The sequence below is a fragment of the Botryllus schlosseri genome, chromosome 12 (genome assembly GCF_051294905.1).
Source record: "Botryllus schlosseri isolate E-star chromosome 12, Bs_hap1, whole genome shotgun sequence".
Taxonomy (NCBI): Eukaryota; Metazoa; Chordata; class Ascidiacea; order Stolidobranchia; family Styelidae; genus Botryllus; species Botryllus schlosseri.
The window spans coordinates 2,047,931-2,068,725 of record NC_137247.1 but is presented as its reverse complement, the minus strand read 5'-3'; the positions used below and the strand labels follow the sequence as shown (position 1 = coordinate 2,068,725).

At 40.3% G+C, this 20,795-nt stretch overlaps 3 protein-coding genes across 3 annotated transcripts in view; 2 read left to right on the top strand and 1 right to left on the bottom strand.

Annotated features, from left to right (window-relative positions):
• Positions 1-20,795, bottom strand: part of LOC145452899 (uncharacterized) — a 268,123-nt gene that overhangs the window by 109,561 nt on the left and 137,767 nt on the right. The gene's annotated exons all lie outside the window — the stretch shown is intronic.
• LOC145452902 (terminal nucleotidyltransferase 5A-like) lies at positions 844-20,085 on the top strand. Its single transcript, XM_080331036.1, has 6 exons — positions 844-3,363; positions 6,836-7,251; positions 7,964-8,159; positions 10,290-10,491; positions 14,287-14,521; positions 15,464-20,085. Exons 1-6 carry the CDS (start codon positions 3,148-3,150, stop codon positions 16,296-16,298), a joined length of 2,100 nt encoding a protein of 699 aa, XP_080187162.1. The 5' UTR covers positions 844-3,147; the 3' UTR covers positions 16,299-20,085.
• The window catches only part of LOC145452910 (transcription initiation protein SPT3 homolog), a 130,775-nt gene continuing 120,477 nt past the window's right edge, over positions 10,498-20,795 (top strand). Inside the window, exon 1 of the mRNA XM_080331045.1 lies at positions 10,498-13,556. The gene's annotated coding sequence lies outside the window, so the exon portion shown is untranslated. The remainder of the gene's footprint in view (positions 13,557-20,795) is intronic.

Below are 20,795 nucleotides of genomic sequence, written 5' to 3'. Positions count from 1 at the left end.
AAACCCTCTCTTCTGCACCGTTTTCTATTGCATAGTTGCCGGTCGGTTCGATTCTCGCATTGCGTTTTGGGCTAGCCATTCTGACTCTGCGGGTTATATGGCAAAAATGGTATTCTTACAGCGGAAGAGGCTTACGGGTGTACGGAATGATGTATTCCTATTGAAATGAACCCGGTATTTTAGGCTGTCTCTCGTCTGAGGCCATCGCTAGCAACTAGCAGTAGATTTGATGGAATATTTTATTCCAGCAATCGTACGTCTTAGCCGAGATTGATTTTGCAGTTTGTGGAAGAGGTCGAATGTCATTTGTACTCGCATTGTTTCTCTCGTAAGCGTCCAGTTAAAGGTATGGCTTGGAGCAATGATTCGAGTACGCAAATCCGAATCAAGCATCACTTGTAATGATTCTAGTCTAGAAATGATAGTAGATTTTTCGAGTGCGGCATCACAAAACATTCGCCCTTACAGTTCACACTAAAGAAAGCTAAACGAAATCCGTGTACGTGTTTTTCACATGATTCCCCTTGTCGGAAAAAAATCATTCATTTTGCCCTTTATAATTACCTACCGGTATATAAATCCTTATTGAGCGTGGAGGAAAAAAAATCTCTGAAATATTTCGCCGTGAAATTTTTTCACAAAATCAAGTCCGAAAAATCACAGCATTTCAATACAACCGACAGAACCTCAACCATTTATCGCCGAGTGTCCACCCAAGCACCGCGAGTCCAAATTGCTGTATTAGTTTTCAGGTTATGGGTGTTTCACTTATTTTCCAATTCTTTGGGTAGGATTGATGTATTTGACTCGTTTTGACCGTTAATAGATTTACAGTCCCCGCCATGCTGGAAATCTGAACAATTCACCTATTTCGCACCCATGGCTTTTTAGTATCGAAGTTTGCTCAGCGTGTCGACTACCGAAATCTAATTGAACTTTGTTTTTGTTCATGTGTACTGATGTCTGCCCTTCGGATACATCACAAACTTTGAAGGGTGACGATGACGCTGTCGAAATACGTGTTGATCGTCATTTCGATTATGACGAAACAGCGGCGCATATCTCGTTAACAGAGAGGTATAGTCCGTCTCTGCGTACTAGCGATTGTAAGCCGCCTGAGGGGAATTCTTTGGCTTTGGAGCCCCCAATGTGTTTTAAAGCCGCGTATACTTGACTACTGTGTAAACTAATTGCCGTGTGTATAATATGCAGCTTGTTATTTCAAGGGTATGACGTGAATAGACGGGGGTTGCGAGTTCTGCAGTCCTATTTTTAGTCTGCCCGTTTATATTCGCATTATATATTCAGGAAGCTTGTACCACGTACGCGCGGATCGTTCTATTAATATGGAATGCTAAGATTAACGTACGTACAATGATGGTTATTACGGGTATGCGCTTCTTGGAAAGTTTATGTCCTTACATTGTCAGAGTGTATATTAGCAGGGTGCTTGCATGGTTGGTACAAAATCTGAGCCTTTGGAGCATACTGACGATTTATTTCGCAAAATTATCCAAATATGGAGAGAGAACTTGCAAAGTTGATAAGTCTGTGTCTGTATATAATTTAATGATGTATTCATATTAAAATAAACCCTAATATTTTCAGCTGACATTCGTCATGGTTAATCGTCAGCAACCATAGTTTATGGCAATATAAATATTATTATTCATTTGTATATTGAAGATCTGCACCTCAAAGAGTCTCTGTCCAGTATAATATATTATATGCTATAGCGATTTCATTTGTAGAGAAATGACGTGTAAAATTTTGAGTTAACTTCCCCAATGGCGATTCTGTGGATTCGGATCTGGACTCGAGTCTGTGACGTGTAGCCTACTAACGTTCGCTTTCGGAAATTCTGCGATTATATATGAGCATGAGCACAATACTTGCAGAAAAGCTCATAAAAATGTGCTTGTGGGATATACAAACGATTCGTAAGGATTGATGACTGTCGGACGAGTATCTTTCCGCCAGTAGCTGTTAGCAACCTTGTGCGATGTCACTTTGAGGATATGGTGACTTGCTTACTGCAATACAAATCAGGGTTTACACGGAGTTGTAAATGTGTTGTTGAGCTGTGCATCAAGTTCGGCATCTTGACTCGCTTTCCAAAATTAGACTTGTAACGAGACTTGATCATGCGACTGCGGCGCGCCTCTAAAATTTTGTGAGTCGCAGAGCTGTATTTGCGCTCTGAAAGATGAGGATCGCTCACATATGTACCTTTTATGCGACCACCAAGATTATAATGCCAGTTGTATATCACAATCGCAATAATTTAGTATTTTTTCGGCCATGACTATTTGCTATTTCATTGCAGTTTGTGACGATGCCGTAACGACTTCACAGAAATGTCATTTTCACGAACGTTCGTAACTTTGTAATGCGTGTTTCGTACGCTGCGAAACGACCTATCGAGCTTTCAAGACTTCCACAGTTGAAAACAAACTCGTAGCTCTACGGTGGCGTGCTAATCAGCCATGTGCATTGTTCATATCAATATTCAAACCCATTACACGTTTTCAACAAACGGTGAGAAATTAATCACCACCAGGCTTCGAAAACCTAGTTTTTTTCTTTTCGTGCACGGAAATGTAAAAATAACCGCCTTTTCATTGTTGTATGCAACAAACTCCAAAACTACCGTCTATTCAATTCCAGTTTCTTCTGTTTCATGTTACAGAAAATATAACCCCGTGCGCTATAGCAGACCTATTGTATAATTGAATAGTATATTCGTACTGAAATAAACCCGAATATTTTCGGCTGACTCTCGTCCTGGGTCATCGCCTGCAACCAGTAGACAATTGTAGAGAACATTGTGTATCAAAAATAGTATCACAAAGTGTATCACTCTCGTTGATATGCAAACTTCTTTCCAATTCTCTGCTAGTTGTTGACTAGCGTTGGGCGATAATGTTCGTGTTTATTTCAATATGAATAGACTATTCAATTGTATATTGCAGTTTTGTCCCACCAAGAGTCGGTTATTGTATACTTTTTAGTCCAAAGGCTCCGAGAATATCACCCATTCAAATCCGCTTCGTTGTGTTCCACGTTACAGAAAACATAATTACGTACGCCAGCGGACTTATTGTATACTGTAGCCAAAAGGTCAAGTTTTTCACGCAGCTATATAGTATGAGTGAAGTCGGTCATGTTTTCGCCAACGTGTTTGAAGAACCGGTGCTTCCTGCTGAAAAAACGGAGAAGATAACAGACGAGTGGAAAAAGCGATACCAACTTTTGGACTACGATGACGTCATGAAGCTGAGTGACGTCATGGAAACTAGGGTGCCTATTGACGGAAAAGGGAATTTCCCTTCTTTGGAAGTGACCCCCAGTGATCTAGTTCAGGTGTGTGTTAGTGATACTGTTTAATTTCTGCTTGAAAATATGAGAACTAGGTATAGTGCGAAACGAGCCAAGCTTGGTGTACTGTACAGACATATCTAATCTCGAAAAAACTCTGTAACATAGATTAGAATTAGAATTAATGCTACATTTTTTTCCAAATTAGATTGAAATTACAATTACTGAATTCGCGTAAAATTGAAAACTGAATAAGTTCGATTCGTATCAAATCACAGTTGATTGTCATAAGCGCGAGAATGGCAAATGTCTGTACAGCGAGCATGGCTCGTTTCCCACATAGTTCTCCTGTGGCATTTTCATGGAAAGCTGAAATTAGATTATAATTAAAATTAGATCATAGTGACATTTCTCAAATTAGATTAGAATTAGACCTAGAGCTTATAAAGATTTCATGTATTAGAATAAAATTATAATTATTGAATTCACAAAAGAAATAAAACAAACAAAAATTAAGTACAGTTCATATCAAATCAGCGTTTATTCTAATAAGCATGACAATGGCAAACGTCTGTACAGTTTACAAGCTTAGGCCTAGCTCGTGTCGCACTATATAGTGATCCTGTAACCTATTCACGAAAACCAGAATTTAAATCAGAATTAGAATTAATGCATAGAATCATTTCACAAATAACATTATAATTATATTGCCGGCATTTCGCACTAATTAGTCTGATTTGACAACTAGAATTTTATAATTGTCCAGGTCTGCACATACATACTGGATTTCTCACAGCCTTAGTTGCGCGCTTTATGTGACAATTACACAGGCATAAACTATGCCTATATTCGATGCCTGGTCATTACGTGGTTTTAGTGTCAACGTCGGAAAGAAACAACAGTCAATATCACGGGCACGCACTAAAATATGATTGCCACGCAGTGCGGTCCCGAGACGACATTCCCGGAATGTTGTACATCGTTTCCGACCCAATTAAGTCTTTTCCCGCTCCGTGGGCATAATGGGGCCGTCACTCAGAGCGGTGCATTTCCAAAACGTACCGGCGTCTGTGTTTACCCAGAAACAGAACGCGCATCGGTGCGGTTTCCTGATTTCCAGAGCACAAAACCGTTTGCACACCATACCAGTTACCAGGTCGAAGTGTAATGTGTCTCGTCAGTTGTGAATGTAAAACTGTTACGCAGCTATGTTTTCATTATACAACTGCCTAGCATATTGATATTGAAATAAACCGGAATATTTTCGGCTGACACTCGTCAGGGGTAATCGTCAGCAATTAGTAGAGAATTGGATAGAACACTGTATATCAATAATCGTGTCACCAAATATGATGTGATGTACGCGTAATCGGGTGGTTAAAAACAAATTTTGAGACTATTTCATGAAATTGTTAGGCTGGCTAAAATAACGTCACGCACCAAACGTGGCTCAATCCCAACTAGCCGCAATGAAGCTATTGTAGTTCGGAAATTTCGAATACATAAGATTTAAGAGTTACTGGCCAACCAATGAAATTGTTAAGTTGTCTAATAAAACGATACGTAACAATTCTGGCTAAATTCCAACAGGTAGAAGCGAAGTTATTGCAGTTGAAAGTTTTGGATTCAAAAAGATAGTATTACTATTTAAAAGCTCAAATAACTTCGTGTCTACGGGTTTGAATTGATTCAAATCTGATTTGCATCGTTTTAGTGTAGACGACTTGACGATTTCACTGTTTAGGCAGTAAAATGAATGAAAAATTTGTTTGTAATTTTTTCATATCAAATTCAAAATTTCAAACTGTAATAGCTTCATTTCTACCAGTTAGAATTGTGCCACATTTTGTGTGCCACGATTTTTTTTTAGCCAACCCTTACAATATTATGAAAGGGAGCTAATTTGTAAATAATATATATTTTTGAACAACCGTTGTGCACAGCTGAACAAGGCACATTGATGTTGGAATGAACTCATATATTTACTACTATAGAACTCAAGTAGATATTAAAAGACATTTCAAATATACTTGAAGTGAAAGTGGAAAATGAAACGTGCTAAAGAAATCAATTTCCAAAAGTAGATCCTGTCAAGGGAACGCGTACGTTTAGCAGTTGATCGAATCGACAACTTTTGATATCGGAAGATATTTTTGTGACTGACGCAAAGTGACTAATGACTCTACAAATAGGTCTTTGAAAATATATTTAGTTGCCACGATCATTTCTATGCCAAGAACATCATATATGGTGATACGGCTGTTGTTATGCAATGTTCCTTGAAATCCCTACGTTTACTGTATGGGGACGATTACCCTTGACGATTATCAGCCGAAAATACTCCGGTTTGATTTAATGAGAATATATTATTCGATTGTATATTGAAGCTATGCACTTCCAAGAATAAGAAAAGATAAATTGTTAATTCGACCATACTTATGCTTCGTTGGACATTGGCAATGTTGCGGGTAGATCTTGACCTCACAAAGATGTCATTTCCGCTAACGATATAATATAACTCCTATCATTTCAGTAAGAGCTTCTTGGATGTACAGAACTTCAATATACATTTGAATGGTATATTCATATTGAAATGAACCCGAATATTTTCGGCTGACACTCGTCAGGGGTAATCGTCAGCAACTAGTAGAGAATAGGTATTTCGTGGGAGTTCGTGTACCATCTAAAAATAGTACATGGAACGCTCTCTTATTCGAAATATCATGCTGGTGACGTCATATCTGTGATGCGATTGTGGATATACAATGTTCTTTCTAATTCTCTACTAGTTGCTGACGATTACCCCTGAAGAGTGTCAACCGAAAATATTTGGGTTCATTTCAATATGATTATACTATTCAATTGTACATTTCAGTACTTTACAAGTCGTGCGCAATTAAGATTGGAGATTTGGAATACTCGAATCAGTATGGTCATTTCTCAGCCCTTGTCGCAATACAAAACAACATTACAACTAGGGTTGCATTTGAAACAAATGGTGTTTTAAAATATTTGAAACAGTGTTTTGAAAAAATCAAAATTGTGTTTTTTTCAAACGTTCTGTAGTTATGCCATGACTGTGTATTGTGTAAGTACCATCGAAAAACATGTAGGACGATTTGCACCCAATATAGTCGACGTATACAATGTGGGGTGTCTGGAACGCTCCAAATATTCGTCGGTTCATCCGTTATAGCATGCAGGATATAGGTCATTGGTACGGAATGGGTGTTCTGATGATGATGAGCGATCGTAAAAACGCTGCATAACGATGTAGTCCCGGTCGAGGATATTTTTGATCTGTTTGTGTCTGTGGTCGGAAGCCTTTTTCGTCGAAGAAGCCACAATCACCCTATATATTCTATCGTTAATGTCAATGCACTGTGACATCACTATAAAGAAATCGTAGCTTCATGACTAAACACGAAACAAAACAAAAAACACTAAAACGTGTTTGTTTTAAATTGATTTACGTTCTAAATACAACCCTAATAGCAACACTTTCGCTTTATTCCAGATGGTAAGGTCTTGCCTCACTAAAGAAGGCATCCGCGTGCCCAGCGTTCGCTTGAACGGCAGCGCGGCCACGCACGTCCTCAGCGACTCCGGCAAGCACCCGTACAAGGACCTCGACTTGATATTCTCGGTCGACCTCTCTGAATACAACGACCACTGCGACCAGGACTACAACCAAAACTGTAACAACTCAAACTCCCACTGCAAAGGGTACAAAAACCCTGGGAGAAAGACGACCGCCGTTGATACGAACGGCTTCTTGAAACCGCCGCAGTCCGGTGGTTGCTATCAAGAATTACAAGTTCACAGCGACGATGACGAATACAGCAAAGGTACGGACGGGACGAAATCCGCCATTTTGGTGAAGAACCCAGCCGGCGATGAAGAGGAATTCGATTTGGAAGATAAGGAAAGCGGGTGCGTGAAAATTTTGTCTGCGATTAACAGCAGGCTTCTAACAGTACTTTCTCGCCGCGATTCACACAAACCCCAGGGATTCGCTGATCCTGTCTCGGGGGTGGACGTCATAAAAACCAAACTCATACAGCATAAGTAACACTGATATGCTGTGAATCTTCGATATAGACTTTAAGTCTGGTGTAAATATCACGTTTCAATGCTTTTGTTCTTTTGACAATGTGGTTGATAATTGAGGCTGTTGAAAATTATTTTTTACCTAATTCTACTGGGTACTTGGTAAAATGGTTAAGTTGGCTAAAAAACGCTGCACACCTATTTTGGCTCTCAGTAAAATTAAAAAAAAAATTTATATGTATTTTTATCAAATAAATCAAACTTTTAGCAATACCTCTTTTAGCAATGATTCTTCTCTAGGTTGGAATTGAGCCAAAATTGGCGTGCAGCGTTTTTTAGGCATTCCAAATATTTGGTCAAGTAGCGAGTAAAATTTGAACAAAAAATTTGGACAGCCCTAATCCACAATCGTATCCTGAAATATGACGTTACCGGCACCCGTGAATACTTTTCAGAACGTAGTTGTCAACTTTCACTTGCATTATTTTTGAAATTCTTTGACAATGGCTACTGTTAATTAAAATTGAGTGAACACGTTGGCAGCAATTCAACTTGGGTGACGACGCTGACTGAATTAACTGTCTATGCCTTGCAGGTATACGAGCAGCGGTTCTTCCGTGTCGAGTCTGCCCATGTCGCCTTCCGGGTCGTGGGTGTACCAGAATCCGATGCGGTCTCGCACGCACTCGCTCGACTCTTCCTCGTCGGCCGCTTCCTCCTGTTCTGTGCAATACGGCGCCGGCCAGAAAGACGCACGTTGCGGCCAGAAAAAGCCTGCGCATGAACACCAGGTAGATATCCGTTGTTTAACCCAGAATTATTTTTGCAGTTTTTTCCGGATTCCGGGGATTCGCCGATTAAATTGGTAGGCCGTAGGCCTATATTAAAACGCTGCGCACCAAATTTGACTCGACTCCAAATGGTAAATGTGAACGCTCCAGACTTGCACAAACTACTGGATTTTCAAAAAGTGCAACTATAACTAGAACTAGAACTATCCAATTTTCAAAATCCGCAACTAGAACTAGAACTATCCAATTTTCAAAATCCGCAACTACAACTAGAACTAGAGCTATCCAATTTTCAAAATCAGCAACTACAACTAGAACTAGAACTATCCAATTTTCAAAATCCGCAACTGCAACTAGAACTAGAGCTATCCAATTTTCAAAATCCGCAACTAGAACTAGAACTATTCAAATTTGCAAAATCCGCAACTAGGACTAGAACTATCCCATTTTCAAAATCCGCAACTAGAACTAGAACTATACAATTTTCAAAATCCTCAACTATAACTAGAACTATACAATTTTCAAAATCTGCAACTAAAACTAAAACTAGAACTACAACTACTCAAAAATTCGTTGGTTACCACCGACTAACTAAATGGGTAGTTTGTTAAGTCTAGAACGCAGAGGAGCTAGGAGATTCTGAATTTATCATAAAAATGTAAACTGGTTTTTCAAATTTATTATCAACCCCATGAAATTGTGGTTTGACTACAAAATAATACAGGTTGGCATACCGAACAGCAAAGTGAACCCAATATTCACGTTATCCCTTCAATTTCTGCGTTCTTGTCCGTTGGCACATTTGTCCTTGCGGTGAAGGGTACCGAGCAATATATGTAATGTTCAGTGCGTGACTTATCTCCGGATACGGCGCACCTGTGCTCGTGTGCGCGAACGTATGACAAATATGCCCCTGTGAACACCTCATAATAACTTCAACTGATAAGAAAATCACTAGAAATTAGCGCGAATCCCATGTAAACCCATGCTGTCAGCGAAAAGAGTGTGTGTTCACACCCAAAAGGTGGCACATTAACGCGAAAACAGTATCTCCTCAGAATTCCTCTGTGTGTTTAAATTTAATTATTGCAGTCTGAGCCAGTCATGATTTTAAAATGGCGATTTTCTTTTACTGAACATTAGGATTGTTCAAAAATAACCATTTTCCGGACTTCACTGATTAAATTGCTGGTTGCATAAAAAAAACGCGGCACACCCAATTTGGCTAGATTACAACTGATAGATGTGAACGCACAGGAGTTAGATAACTTTTAATTTATTACAAAATAATTTGAAATTATCTTTTCAAATATTGCTGTTAACCCCATGAAATTGTTGAGTTGTCTATAAAAACGATGCAAAACAAATTTCACCCGATTCCGACCCGCGGGAGCGAAGTTCTTCGTTTTTATTCATGATTCCGGAGTTACCAGGCTGGGTCCGGCTATTTTTGCGAATCCAAAATTTGCAACTGCAATAACTTCGCTTTTATCGGTTGAAAGTAAAAATAAATCGGTAATTTGTGCAGAATCATGAATGAAAATCTCGAAAGCTTCACTTCTACGGTTTGGAATTGAGTCAAATTTGTTTTGCATCGCTTTTGTGGACAACTCAACAACTTCGCGGGGTTGACAGTAAAATTTGGAAGTAATTGATTATTTTATAATAAATTCAACATTTTCAGTCTCCTTGGCGGTCACAATTACCGGTTGGAATCGAGCTAGATTGGGTGGGCATCATTTTTAGGCAACCTAAGGATTTTATTAGGGAATCGCCGTAATACCGAAAAAAAGTTTAGTCTGAACAACCCTTGCAGTTGCTCCGCAGAAAGGATGCTACTGAACGAATACTAGTCCTCGAGATTACCGGATATCGATTTGACATACAGACTTTTCCTTTCGACACATAGGGGTTATTCATTTCATCCTTTTTCGTTTTATGCCATATTACTTTCCATCAAGTGTGCATGCCTCTTATTTACATCGCTGAGTCGCGGGTGGGTGTCTGATTTCAAAGACTAATCCAAGTCATTTCGACGCCTACCTATCGACGCGTTTTGAAATGATGCAATTATTTATACACTTATACTCAAACTGACATAACATTTACGAATCGTATCACGTTCACTAGGAATGCTGCGTCCGTTCAAAGGACGCGTGCTGGCAGAAGATCAAGAGCGTGGTCATGACGATCCTGCGCGAATTGCTTCCGGCCGACGTAAAGGGCTCGCGCATGAGCGACGCGATCATAACCGACGCCTACGTGCAGAAGATGGTGAAAATCAGCAACGGGGCGGACAGATGGAGCTTGATCTCTCTTAACAACGATGCAGGTAAGGTTCGCAGATATGCTGAGTAAGACGACGCAGTCACCATATTATGAGATCCGCAAGAGATGACACTTTTACAAATCCCAAAATTCATAATATCGGACGAGAAAACGGGTAATTTAAAAATCTTTGCAAGAAATACTATTGTGTTGACTAAAAAAAGGTCATTTTTGCAACTGGGACTCTCGAAAGACCAGCCCCGAACGTGCAGATTCCAGATTTCGCGTCATTTATTGCGTTTTTAGTTGTGTCTATACAATCGCTTGACTGTCGAATTGCGGAAATGATGAGATTTAGGCGTCTTTGGAAGACATTTTCGATTTCCTGTAACAGGAGGACAAATCCTCCTAGAGGAGCACGTATGCTTAGTTGCTTACCCTAGGAAACTAGAACATTTTAGCTTGTCCAATGTCCATTGGTTGATTATAATTAGTATTACTGTGTTCGCAAAAACGTGGAAATTGATTTCAATTCCAGATTAGAACAAGAATCAAGTTCACTACATGTCGAATCATATTCGATTCTCATTTGAATTATAATTTAATTTTTTTTCTGAAAATGCTACAGGAGGTCTGTATCGCGCGAAACGATCCAAGCTCGGTGTACATATACATTTGCCATTCTCGTGCTTATGATAATGAACGCTAATTTAATGTGAACTTGTATAGTGCGAATTGAGCCACGCTTGCTGTACAGACATTTGACATTCTCGCGCTTATGAGAAGAACATTTGTGTGTTGTTGTTTGCGGTATACACGGTGTTTGTCGACTACTATGGTGATTTACGCCAGGTCGATATTCCTCATTTTTTATTCCGTATCTGCCGTCTTGTAGCACGGTTTAATTTTAGGCTTTTTGTAAGACGCCGCTTACACTGATGAGATGGCGAGGAGGATCCTAGATAAACCTTCAACACTTGGGTAGGAATTCTGGAGTCGATCTCCATCGGACTCGAATCCACAACCCATTGGTGTTGTAGCTGTGGATTATACCACTGCGCTATCTCGCTACACGAAGAAGAACATTTGATATGAACTTAGTTGACGAGTGTTAGCCGAACGTATCCGGGTTCATTTCAATTTGAGTATATTAATCAATTTCCTCAAAAGGAAGCGTACGGTAAAGCATATTACACGCTGGCAAGAGAACACATCACCTTGGCGGCGTTTATGACATTTCGTGTCGTGTTTATGTCCTTGGAGTCTTAACAGAATTTACGCGAGATTTGGTGAGATGCAGCGATTTGATCGCGGGGGTGACAAACATTTGTGAAATATTCATGACAGACGACGCGACCCGAATATCCGATTAATAATTCATATTCCGGCGAATCGGCTCGCATTATTCAGGCAATTCTCGATACTCAGTCGAGATGGTAGCGGGTCAGATTTAACGACATCGGTCACGTCCGTGATATTCCCGATATTCGGGTCAGATAATTTCAGATGAGTCGATTAGAAGCAAACATGAGATGATTACTTCATGACTGTAATCGATTGCGAATGCGACTACGATTACTTCTGAATCACTTGATTACGATTACGATTACAGTAAAATCTAGAACTAGTCAATACACATAAAATTAATCAGGATCACTCACGATTACATTTATTTTGCTTCTTAGAACTTATTGAAGATATGTTGGATGATAATATAAGGATTGCTATGGAAAGGTCTTCATGAGAGAACAATTTTCCACGAAATATGACGTCATTTGCTTTTTACGTCACGATTGATACTTTTGCTTGTTCGCGAATGTTCAGTTTATGTCATAGTCCCAGTACAAATGAAAAGTAATCGTTCTTTCACAAAGAAATCGATTAGATATGGTAAATAATCGATTACGATTACTTCTGATCTAATTCGAATGTAATCGATTGTGATTACGATTACTTGAAAATGATGTAATCGTCTACTTGACAGTTTACGGCATTTTGGGCAAAACTTGCCTAGGCTTAGGCCGCATCCCGACTTTTGGACGGGCTTAAATTATGATATCGAGCTATATACGTTTTCTTTCATCCGCGTATCGATTAGAAATTGCTTTACGGGAACCTGTATTGCGGCCGCCACGCGTCAGAGTCTTCCCTGAGCAGATGCACACGCACGGCGTACTCAAAGCAAACATTGGACTGTTTTCAGAATGTGTATTCGCAAAGTACAAATGTCATCGTTCTAAGCTGCTTGTCACGCTGTGTTCAATACAGCAGTTGTAATTCAGAGCCGTTTGATATTTTGGTGATGTAATCAGTACGCGCCGCTACTCAGGATGTGTTTGATTGAGATTACAGCCCTACTGACTTAGTTTCGAACCCGGTATTCAAAAGATACGGCATCTAGCTTTCCAAACTTTCAGAGTGTTTATTTGAAAAGCTTTACATTGCATAGAAAGACGCACCTGGACGCCTGTAAGTTATAGGAAATGGATTAATTTCCAGTCTAGCAGTCGAAGAATATCGTTACTAACAGTGGTGTAGCTAGGGACCGGTTTTGGGGGCCGAAACCCTCCCATCTTAAACTCGAAACCCCGTCCCTTTGAAATGACATGGAATGAATTGGATTCAGTTGGATGAAGATTCCTAAAGGTCGTTGTAGTTGTAGTTCTATGTTGCGCATTTTTTTAAAACCACGAAGTAGTGTGCAGTGTGCACGCTGCAGCTTTAAATGCCATGTAAAAATTTACGTGTCGACAGTATAGTGACCATTGCATTGAGGGTTTCCGCTAAACCTTTCGCGTCACAAGCCGAGGGCAAGTTTCGTATGACCGGAAATCACAGAGTTTCTTGTATGGCGAAAGTGTGTCATTATCCCAAAGACGTCATTCGCATCCCCCGATTCCCATGCATATATGCGCGCAATTGAAGATCGATCCGTAGTTTCCTGGCAAAATATTCCCTTGCGAACGGCGGATAAGTGGGTAATTTGGTCGTAATTCGTCGTGATTATCGTCCGTCTCTGTCTTGAGCTAAATTTTCGAATTGTAATAACAGTAGTTGGGATACTCGCGATTGTATGGGCTGCCGGACTTTTGATCGTTAAATTCATTGGAGTATTTGGTTGTATTAAGCGTACTATACATTTCGAGCAAAACGAACTAACACGCATGTGGTTTTCTAGGCGTAAATTATAGTTGTCCAATCGGACTTATTAAAGTGAAATGCCGGTAATCTAATTCTAACATAATTTGTTAGATGTTTCTTTGATCTAATTCTAATTCTAATCAATTTTGTAAAATGTTACTATGGTCTAATTTTCTTATTTAATTTCTGGCTTTGATGAACATGCTGTAAAGGAGAACTGTACAAGTGTACAGTGCAGACATTTGCCATTCTCATGCTTATGAGGATGAACTCTGATTTGATATGAACTGAATTTCATTCAATGTCCAAATTTTGGCAAATTCAATAATCTTTATTCCAATATTTCAAACAAAATAGAGCTATAATTCTAAATGTAATCTAATTTGGAAATAATGTGTTGTTACAACTCAAATTTTAGTTTAATTTGTAAAGAAACTGTGTCGCTATGCAAAAAACTTTCTTCCTATCGAAGTATGCTACCAACGACACAAGAGAGCGTATTACGACCTGTGTATAAATCGAGTACAAAAATTGAATCCTAATGGAAGATATATGCAGGTAGGATAGGCACGAAGGATTTATGACGTGATAAAATTCTCAGTTAGGTACTGTACCATCCTATTAGCTAAGGGTACACGGGTCCGCTTCACTGAACTCCTAATCCCAAGCACGTATATTTTCGACGATAACACATTAATAAATGAGCACGTTTTCGTAGGTCGCAATCTGGAGTTGAAGTTTGTGGAGAAGATGCGTCGTCAGTACGAGTTTAGCGTCGATTCGTTCCAAATCATACTCGACTCCTACCAGAGATACAAGATCGTGTCGCGTAGCATGGACAAAGCCATTCCGCTGTCCCCGCACTTCTTCCCGTCCGTGTTGGCGGAGAGCGTCTACGGAGACATCCAAGCTGCGCTGAGGCATTTGCGGCACAGACGAATTTGCACTAAAAGGTATGCGTTTACGTGTGCTTGAAACTGACGATCTGTGCTGTTGTTTTGGTATTCAGGGTGTGCTATGGTCATTTTACGGTAGGGCGATATTTTTCATTGTGATTGATGATTTGCCACACAGTGCAAGTGCGTGTTGGGGGGGATTTGAAAGACGGGGGCGTAGAAATATGTATTCAAAACTGCTTGAGTTGGTTGAATCAACATACTTGAATACTACGGAAAACTAGGACAAATTTACTGACCGCATTGAAGGCCGACATTTCAGCAAAATTTAGAGCACTAAATATTTGTTTATCCTACTGAGGTCATCCGTGAACCGATATTTTTAGTTTATGTGGAGCACCGAGCAGGTCTGGGTTATTAAGGATTATAATTTGTCGACATTATGAGATAAGTATGCTCGACAGATGGACAGCCTAATATTAACTCATCCACTTAGCTAGATGTGCAAACAATGTAATTCACTGCTTTCAATTTGGAAACAAGTCTACATGCCGCAGAACATGGCCTAAACTTTCGTTTATGAAAAATAATTGCCCACTTCTGATTTAATCGGTGATAAAGAAATGTTGAGCTTGATAAGGGTGGCGACAAGTCGAAAGGTTTAGGAATGATTGCCATTTTTCATTCAGTGTGCATGCCTTCTCTTTACGTCGCCTCAGGTCCAGGGGGGTGTCTGATTTCAAAGAATACTCCAAGTCCTTTCGACACCTTCCTATCTTCTCATTGTGTCGCAGTCTTGTGGTGTATTGATCTGATAAAATTGTTGGTAATAAAACTGAACTGAACCAGCGACATGCCGTTAATCTAGTTGATATGTAATTTGTGAAATATTTGCATACTCTAATAACGCTTATAATCTATTTTATGGTTTTCCCAGATGTTCAACTCTGTACGGGATAAATGATTTTGAATAATAACTAACGAACTTTCTCAACCCAGGCCCGAAGAAATCAGAGGCGGCGGACTGCTGCGTTACTGCAACCTGCGCGTGCGCGATTTCACCCCGGGCGAGGCCCCGGGCCACGCTCCAGACGACACGCCCTCGCGATCCGACCCGGAGGACTCGAAATCCCGCGCGGAAGCCGTCAAAAAGCTGGAACAGCTCATGTGCTCTCGGTTCTTCATCGATTTCAGCGAGTTCGAACGCCAGCAGAGGAAGATTCAAAGCTACCTGAACAGTCATTTCCGAGACGAGGACGATCTTAAGTTCCAGTATCTTCTCATTGTAGAAAACGTGGTGGGCCGCGGTAACATCTGCCTCATGTCGCACGAGAGGACTAAAATTCTGAACTACATCCGGAAGATCGCGGTGGAAGCCTTGAGTCTTAACGTCAGCAATTCGCCAAAGCGTAAAAACGCGGATCAAACAACTGTCGCCGTAACCCAACCTTACTACGCCCCTCAAAATATGTCACAGTCATATCAACATCAGCATTCGCACAATCCAGAGTATTACCCTCGATACCCCGTCTCCAACGACAGTTCGTCCGGGTATTATTACTACGCGCAACAGCATTACTACCCGCATTGTGACGATTACTACAGTCAAAGTCCTTTGTCAGTGGCGTTATGTCCTTGCTGTCAAACTACGTACGTTCCATCGGGTACAACGCGCGGTAGCGAACATCTTATGTCAGCCAATTCTCCGCCTTTTATTCCGTCCGCGAAATCCAGCCCGGTCGCATCGACCAAGACGCGTTTGGATGTGATTTATCTGAGGGAGAATGATAAGCTGATATACGCGGCTGGTCCGGACAAAATCGCGAGCCTTTAATGCGTAATTCGCGCGATACCAGTGCCTTGCCGTGTGATGGAGCTGATATTGCAGGGTTTTTGTGTCTCCCGCAGCGTTCTATTGAAGGTGCTTTTTCAAAGTTGTGTCGTGCAGCGACGCGCCCGCGACCAGCCACTATGAAACGTGCACTGTAAATCCGCGTAAAATAGGCGTGTTTATCGGGTTCTCGCGAAGCGTAAGGTGTAATCACGATTAAACATCAATTTTAGGCATCAAATTGTGATTTCGCACCCTTGCAATGCGAGAAGATGAGTCAAATACACCATAAAGATATACATATTCCAGGGGTATAACTTCTGTTTATGCTTAACCATCTTTTTGGATTGCTAAGGGGGATGTATATGTATACATTTTCATCATTCGTGGGATTCACTATTAACTTGTTATGTTGCCTAAAATACCACTGCACACCAAATTTGGCTCGTTTCCAACCGTTTTCCAACAGGAGCGAGAAAATTTTGAATTTATTATAAAACAAGTAAATTTTTTTCTTTATTTCACTGTCAACCCATTGAAATTGTTGAGCTGTCTACAAAAATGACGCAACCCAAATTTGAAGCAATTCCAACCCGTAGGGGAGAAGTTATTTGAGTTTTTCAAGGACGACCCCACCGTCCCGGCTATTTTTGCGAATCCAAAATTTCCAACTGCAATGACTTCGGTTCTACCCGTCGGACGTGAGCAAAAATTGCTCAGCATCGTTCTTTTAGATAACTTTACCGTATCATGGGATTGAGAGGAAATCTGACAAAGTATTTTCAAACTTTTGTTTTTACAATAGATTCAAAAATTTTGATTGGTTCTGCGTTGGCTTTTACAGGTTGAAATCGAGCCAAATTTTGTATGCAGCGTTTTTTCAGGCAACCCTAACAATTTTTTGATGAATCCCCCGGAATCCTGAAAAAAGTTTTTGAACAACTGTACACCCGTTGGACCTTACGCTTCTGTGAAAATCGAGAAAACGCACGACTTTCGTTTACAATCCTTCAAACAGTGTTACTTCTGAACGTAACGAAACTAAAATCATATTCTGTCGCTGACTTAGTCCGCTTACCAACATAGAAATGAGGCGGTAAGGTATAGATCCTGTCGTTATTGATAAGGATGACATTGGTCTAAAATGTAGTGGTATAAAGATCCATGAATCACTATGAAAGCCATTTGCATTTTCCAAACAATCTGTTTCTTTCCGCTTAACTCTCCGAGACTTTCAGTGCTTAAATCTGATGTATCGCGACGTTTTGGATGGCGTTTCAAAATTGGTTGCTACTTCGTATCCCGTTTCGCTCTGATCCGAGTCGGAGTGTTCTTTACGGGCTCCAAAGTCTTTCTACATAGACAGAGCTCCAGAAACTCAAAGTGCAATTCTAGAAAAGCTTTTTGTGGCTTACGTTCAATTTTGTCGCCGGAATGTATCGAGTTTGTATTTTTAACTAATCGTCTTTTTTCCAGATATCCACAATTTCGCAACTCTCACGACTCCCGCCCCCACCCCCCGCTAAATCGCTCGATTTTAAAAGCCATGTCTCTGAGCTGTAGAATTGTTCAAAAGCAATAAAATCTTACGGTCTACCCAATGCATTGTTGAGCTGTCTACAAAAACGACGCATAACAAATTAGTCGTTTGAGTTTGTGTTATTACCTAACCGTCAATGGTATTTTTTCAAATCCGAAGTATTCAGCTGCAATAACTTCGCCTCACTGGTTGGAATTGAGCAAAAATTGTTGTGCATCGTTATTTTTGACAACTTAACAATACCATGGGATTGAAGGATTTTCAATAAATTCAAAATTTTCAAACTCATAGCTTCACATCTACTAGTTTGAATTGAGCCAAATTTGGTGTGCAACGTTTTTACAGCCGACCTAACATCTTTATCAATTAGCCGCTAAAATTCGACAATAGAAATATTTTCGAACAACCCTACAGAGCAGCCTCTCGATTTCCGTCTCTCATCGTTCAGCAATCTTGATCGAATTCATTGATTTGTTTTCATGGCTGCAAATCCTGCCGTTCGTAATGCATTCCCAGATGAAGCTATGTCTCATTGTAGTCTCCCTCCCCTTTGTTTTGAGTCGTGATTTTGAACACTTTACAAAGTTTGAAATAGGGCAGTTGAGCCTTCTGTCCCAGCCTCGTTTTGAGTCGCGAGTCATTAGTTTGGAACATGGTATGGATGACGTAAAGTTTGAAACAGTAAAGGCCCACCCCTCGCCTTCGTGTTCCAACTGTCGTAAAGGTGCTAATGAATTATGAAAATTCAGTACGTACATAATAATATGTGATCACACGCTGATACTCTAATGCGGTCCTGTCTACACGCACCATCCCATATTTCGTAATGCCTTTTCCAGCTATCGATAGATAGAAGCTATCAAGCTATGTGTCATTGATATTATGATGGGTTGTCTACCGTATTTTCTTACGAAAAACATGTTGTATGTGCTTTTTCATTCAGAATTGTGTCAACTCTATGTTCGCATACGAACCATACTTTTTGCACGCAATGTATTCAGTACTATACTGTAATTGGCGAATCTTGAAATGCGTTTCCAAGCGTGTATTGTCTCGTGCTATCGGTGTGAGCAAATTCGTTTTCAATCAACGGAAGCGTGCCCCGGTATAGTAATTCGTGACTCCTCCATATTTGGCTTGATTTCATTCCGACAGCCGTTTCTTAACCTCCGAGATTGAGTATAGAATTGAATGATTCATTCACATTGAAACAAACCCGAATATTGTCGTCTGTCGTCAAGGGATAATTGTCTGTAAGTACTTTGAATATCAACAATTATCAAATACGGTATGGCGAGTGTAGGTGTCATATTGGGGTTTATTTCAATATGAATATTCTATTCAATTTTATAATTAGGTTCTATCCGAACTTGATTCGGTGCTGCCAACTAGTTGATATTACGGTTTTTTTCCCTTCGATTCTAAACAAATCATTTTTCGTTTCTAAGTATCGATGCTCTTAAACGATTTTCATATACGTTAGAGCTGGGGTTCTTAAACGTTCTCGTCTCTCTTCGAGTTGTGGGTGGTTGCGTGCACCCCTAAATATTTCAAAAGCTGATGACAAAAATCGGAATTTACATTAGGGTCCAATCTCTATTTAAGAATTACTTAGTTGTCCAAGTCTACCATTCAAGGCTTTTTTCCATAGGATAATATGGCTTCGTAGTTTCCTGATGATGTAGTTCAACATCCTCTGATCACGGACCCCCTAAATCTAGTTCACGGACCGCCAAGTTTAAGAACCCCTGCGTTAGATCATTTGTCAGTGTTGTTTTCCATTGAAGTAACTTCATGAAAGCGTTTCAACCATCCTTTCTTATTTCTATATGTTCTGATTACGCCGCCATCGTGTGGGCTTACTGTCATGTCAAAAATGTATCGCTAAAGCCTTGATCGGTGGGCGCGCATGTTGATAGCGTACTCGGACAATAGTTTCCAATTGATTATGTGTGGTACATAGTATAACTTGATAGTATTATATCGATATCTTTATGGCATCCAGATTCTTTGTATCGCTATCTTTCCGTTTCTTTCCATTCGTGTGATCATTTTGCCCGTCGTCGGCTACCGGGTCTAATCATACTCGCCATCTAGTTGCAAATTGATCTTGTCGTAGTTCAAGCTTCGACGCAGATGTCTGCGACTTCATGCTTTCCGCAGGTTTTTTTCTTGATGTATATACCTGTTTACACGGACTCCGTTCATGTGCGAATGTACTTTCTATTGAATAAAAACGAGGACGCGATACACAGGTCTCTTATTTGTTGCAGTGAGCAGGGTCTCACAAGTCAATCTCACATTTATGGTTTGACTCGAGTCTTTTTCAATTCAACACCGAGTTAAGTTCGAGTCAGGGAGGTTGAGTCCCGAGTCCGAATCCAATTCATTGTGATCACTGTTCGGTTTCCAGTTCAGGTCATATTTAAATCACTTTTGTACAACTCTGCTTGGCTGACATCCAATGCGCCGGCTTCATGACATACCAATTTCTTCGCTCGTGACAGTTTCTGGCCAAGTTATTAGGTACCAGTTTTGATACACGTAATACAAATGTTTAAACTTTGATATTCTTCGACGTTACGATGAAATGACTGTCTTGCCTTCCTAGTCTCGACTCGTAGGACCTGATCGAGTCATGCGCAATGACTTTAGTACAAGTGGAATCAAAAAAATCGCGGCCAGAGTAATCACAACTCTGGCAGTAAACCAGCGGTTCCTGAAGTAGGACAGCACAGCAACAGTACGGAAATTTCTTATGCCATCGCCGTTGCCTGACCCATCAACGTCGTTGTGAAAGTGGGTTTTCAACGATGTAAATGCTGAACACAAAGCGGCATACTGACTTGGATACTCCACCGGCTTTATCCACCATCCCACCAGAAAAGTTCGACGATCACAATAAAATAGTGTTTCTTGAACTTTTTAGCGCTCATACCCCTTGAGCTGTCATGAAATGT

What these genes read in the sequence shown, in the direction of transcription:
- LOC145452902 (XM_080331036.1), top strand. Translation starts at nt 3,148, where the DNA reads ATGAGTGAAGTCGGTCATGTTTTCGCCAACGTGTTTGAAGAACCGGTG. An exon ending in TTGGAAGATAAGGAAAGCGG is followed by an intron (nt 7,252 to 7,963) that starts GTGCGTGAAAAT and finishes TATGCCTTGCAG; the next exon opens with GTATACGAGCAGCGGTTCTT. An exon ending in CTCTCTTAACAACGATGCAG is followed by an intron (nt 10,492 to 14,286) that starts GTAAGGTTCGCA and finishes ACGTTTTCGTAG; the next exon opens with GTCGCAATCTGGAGTTGAAG.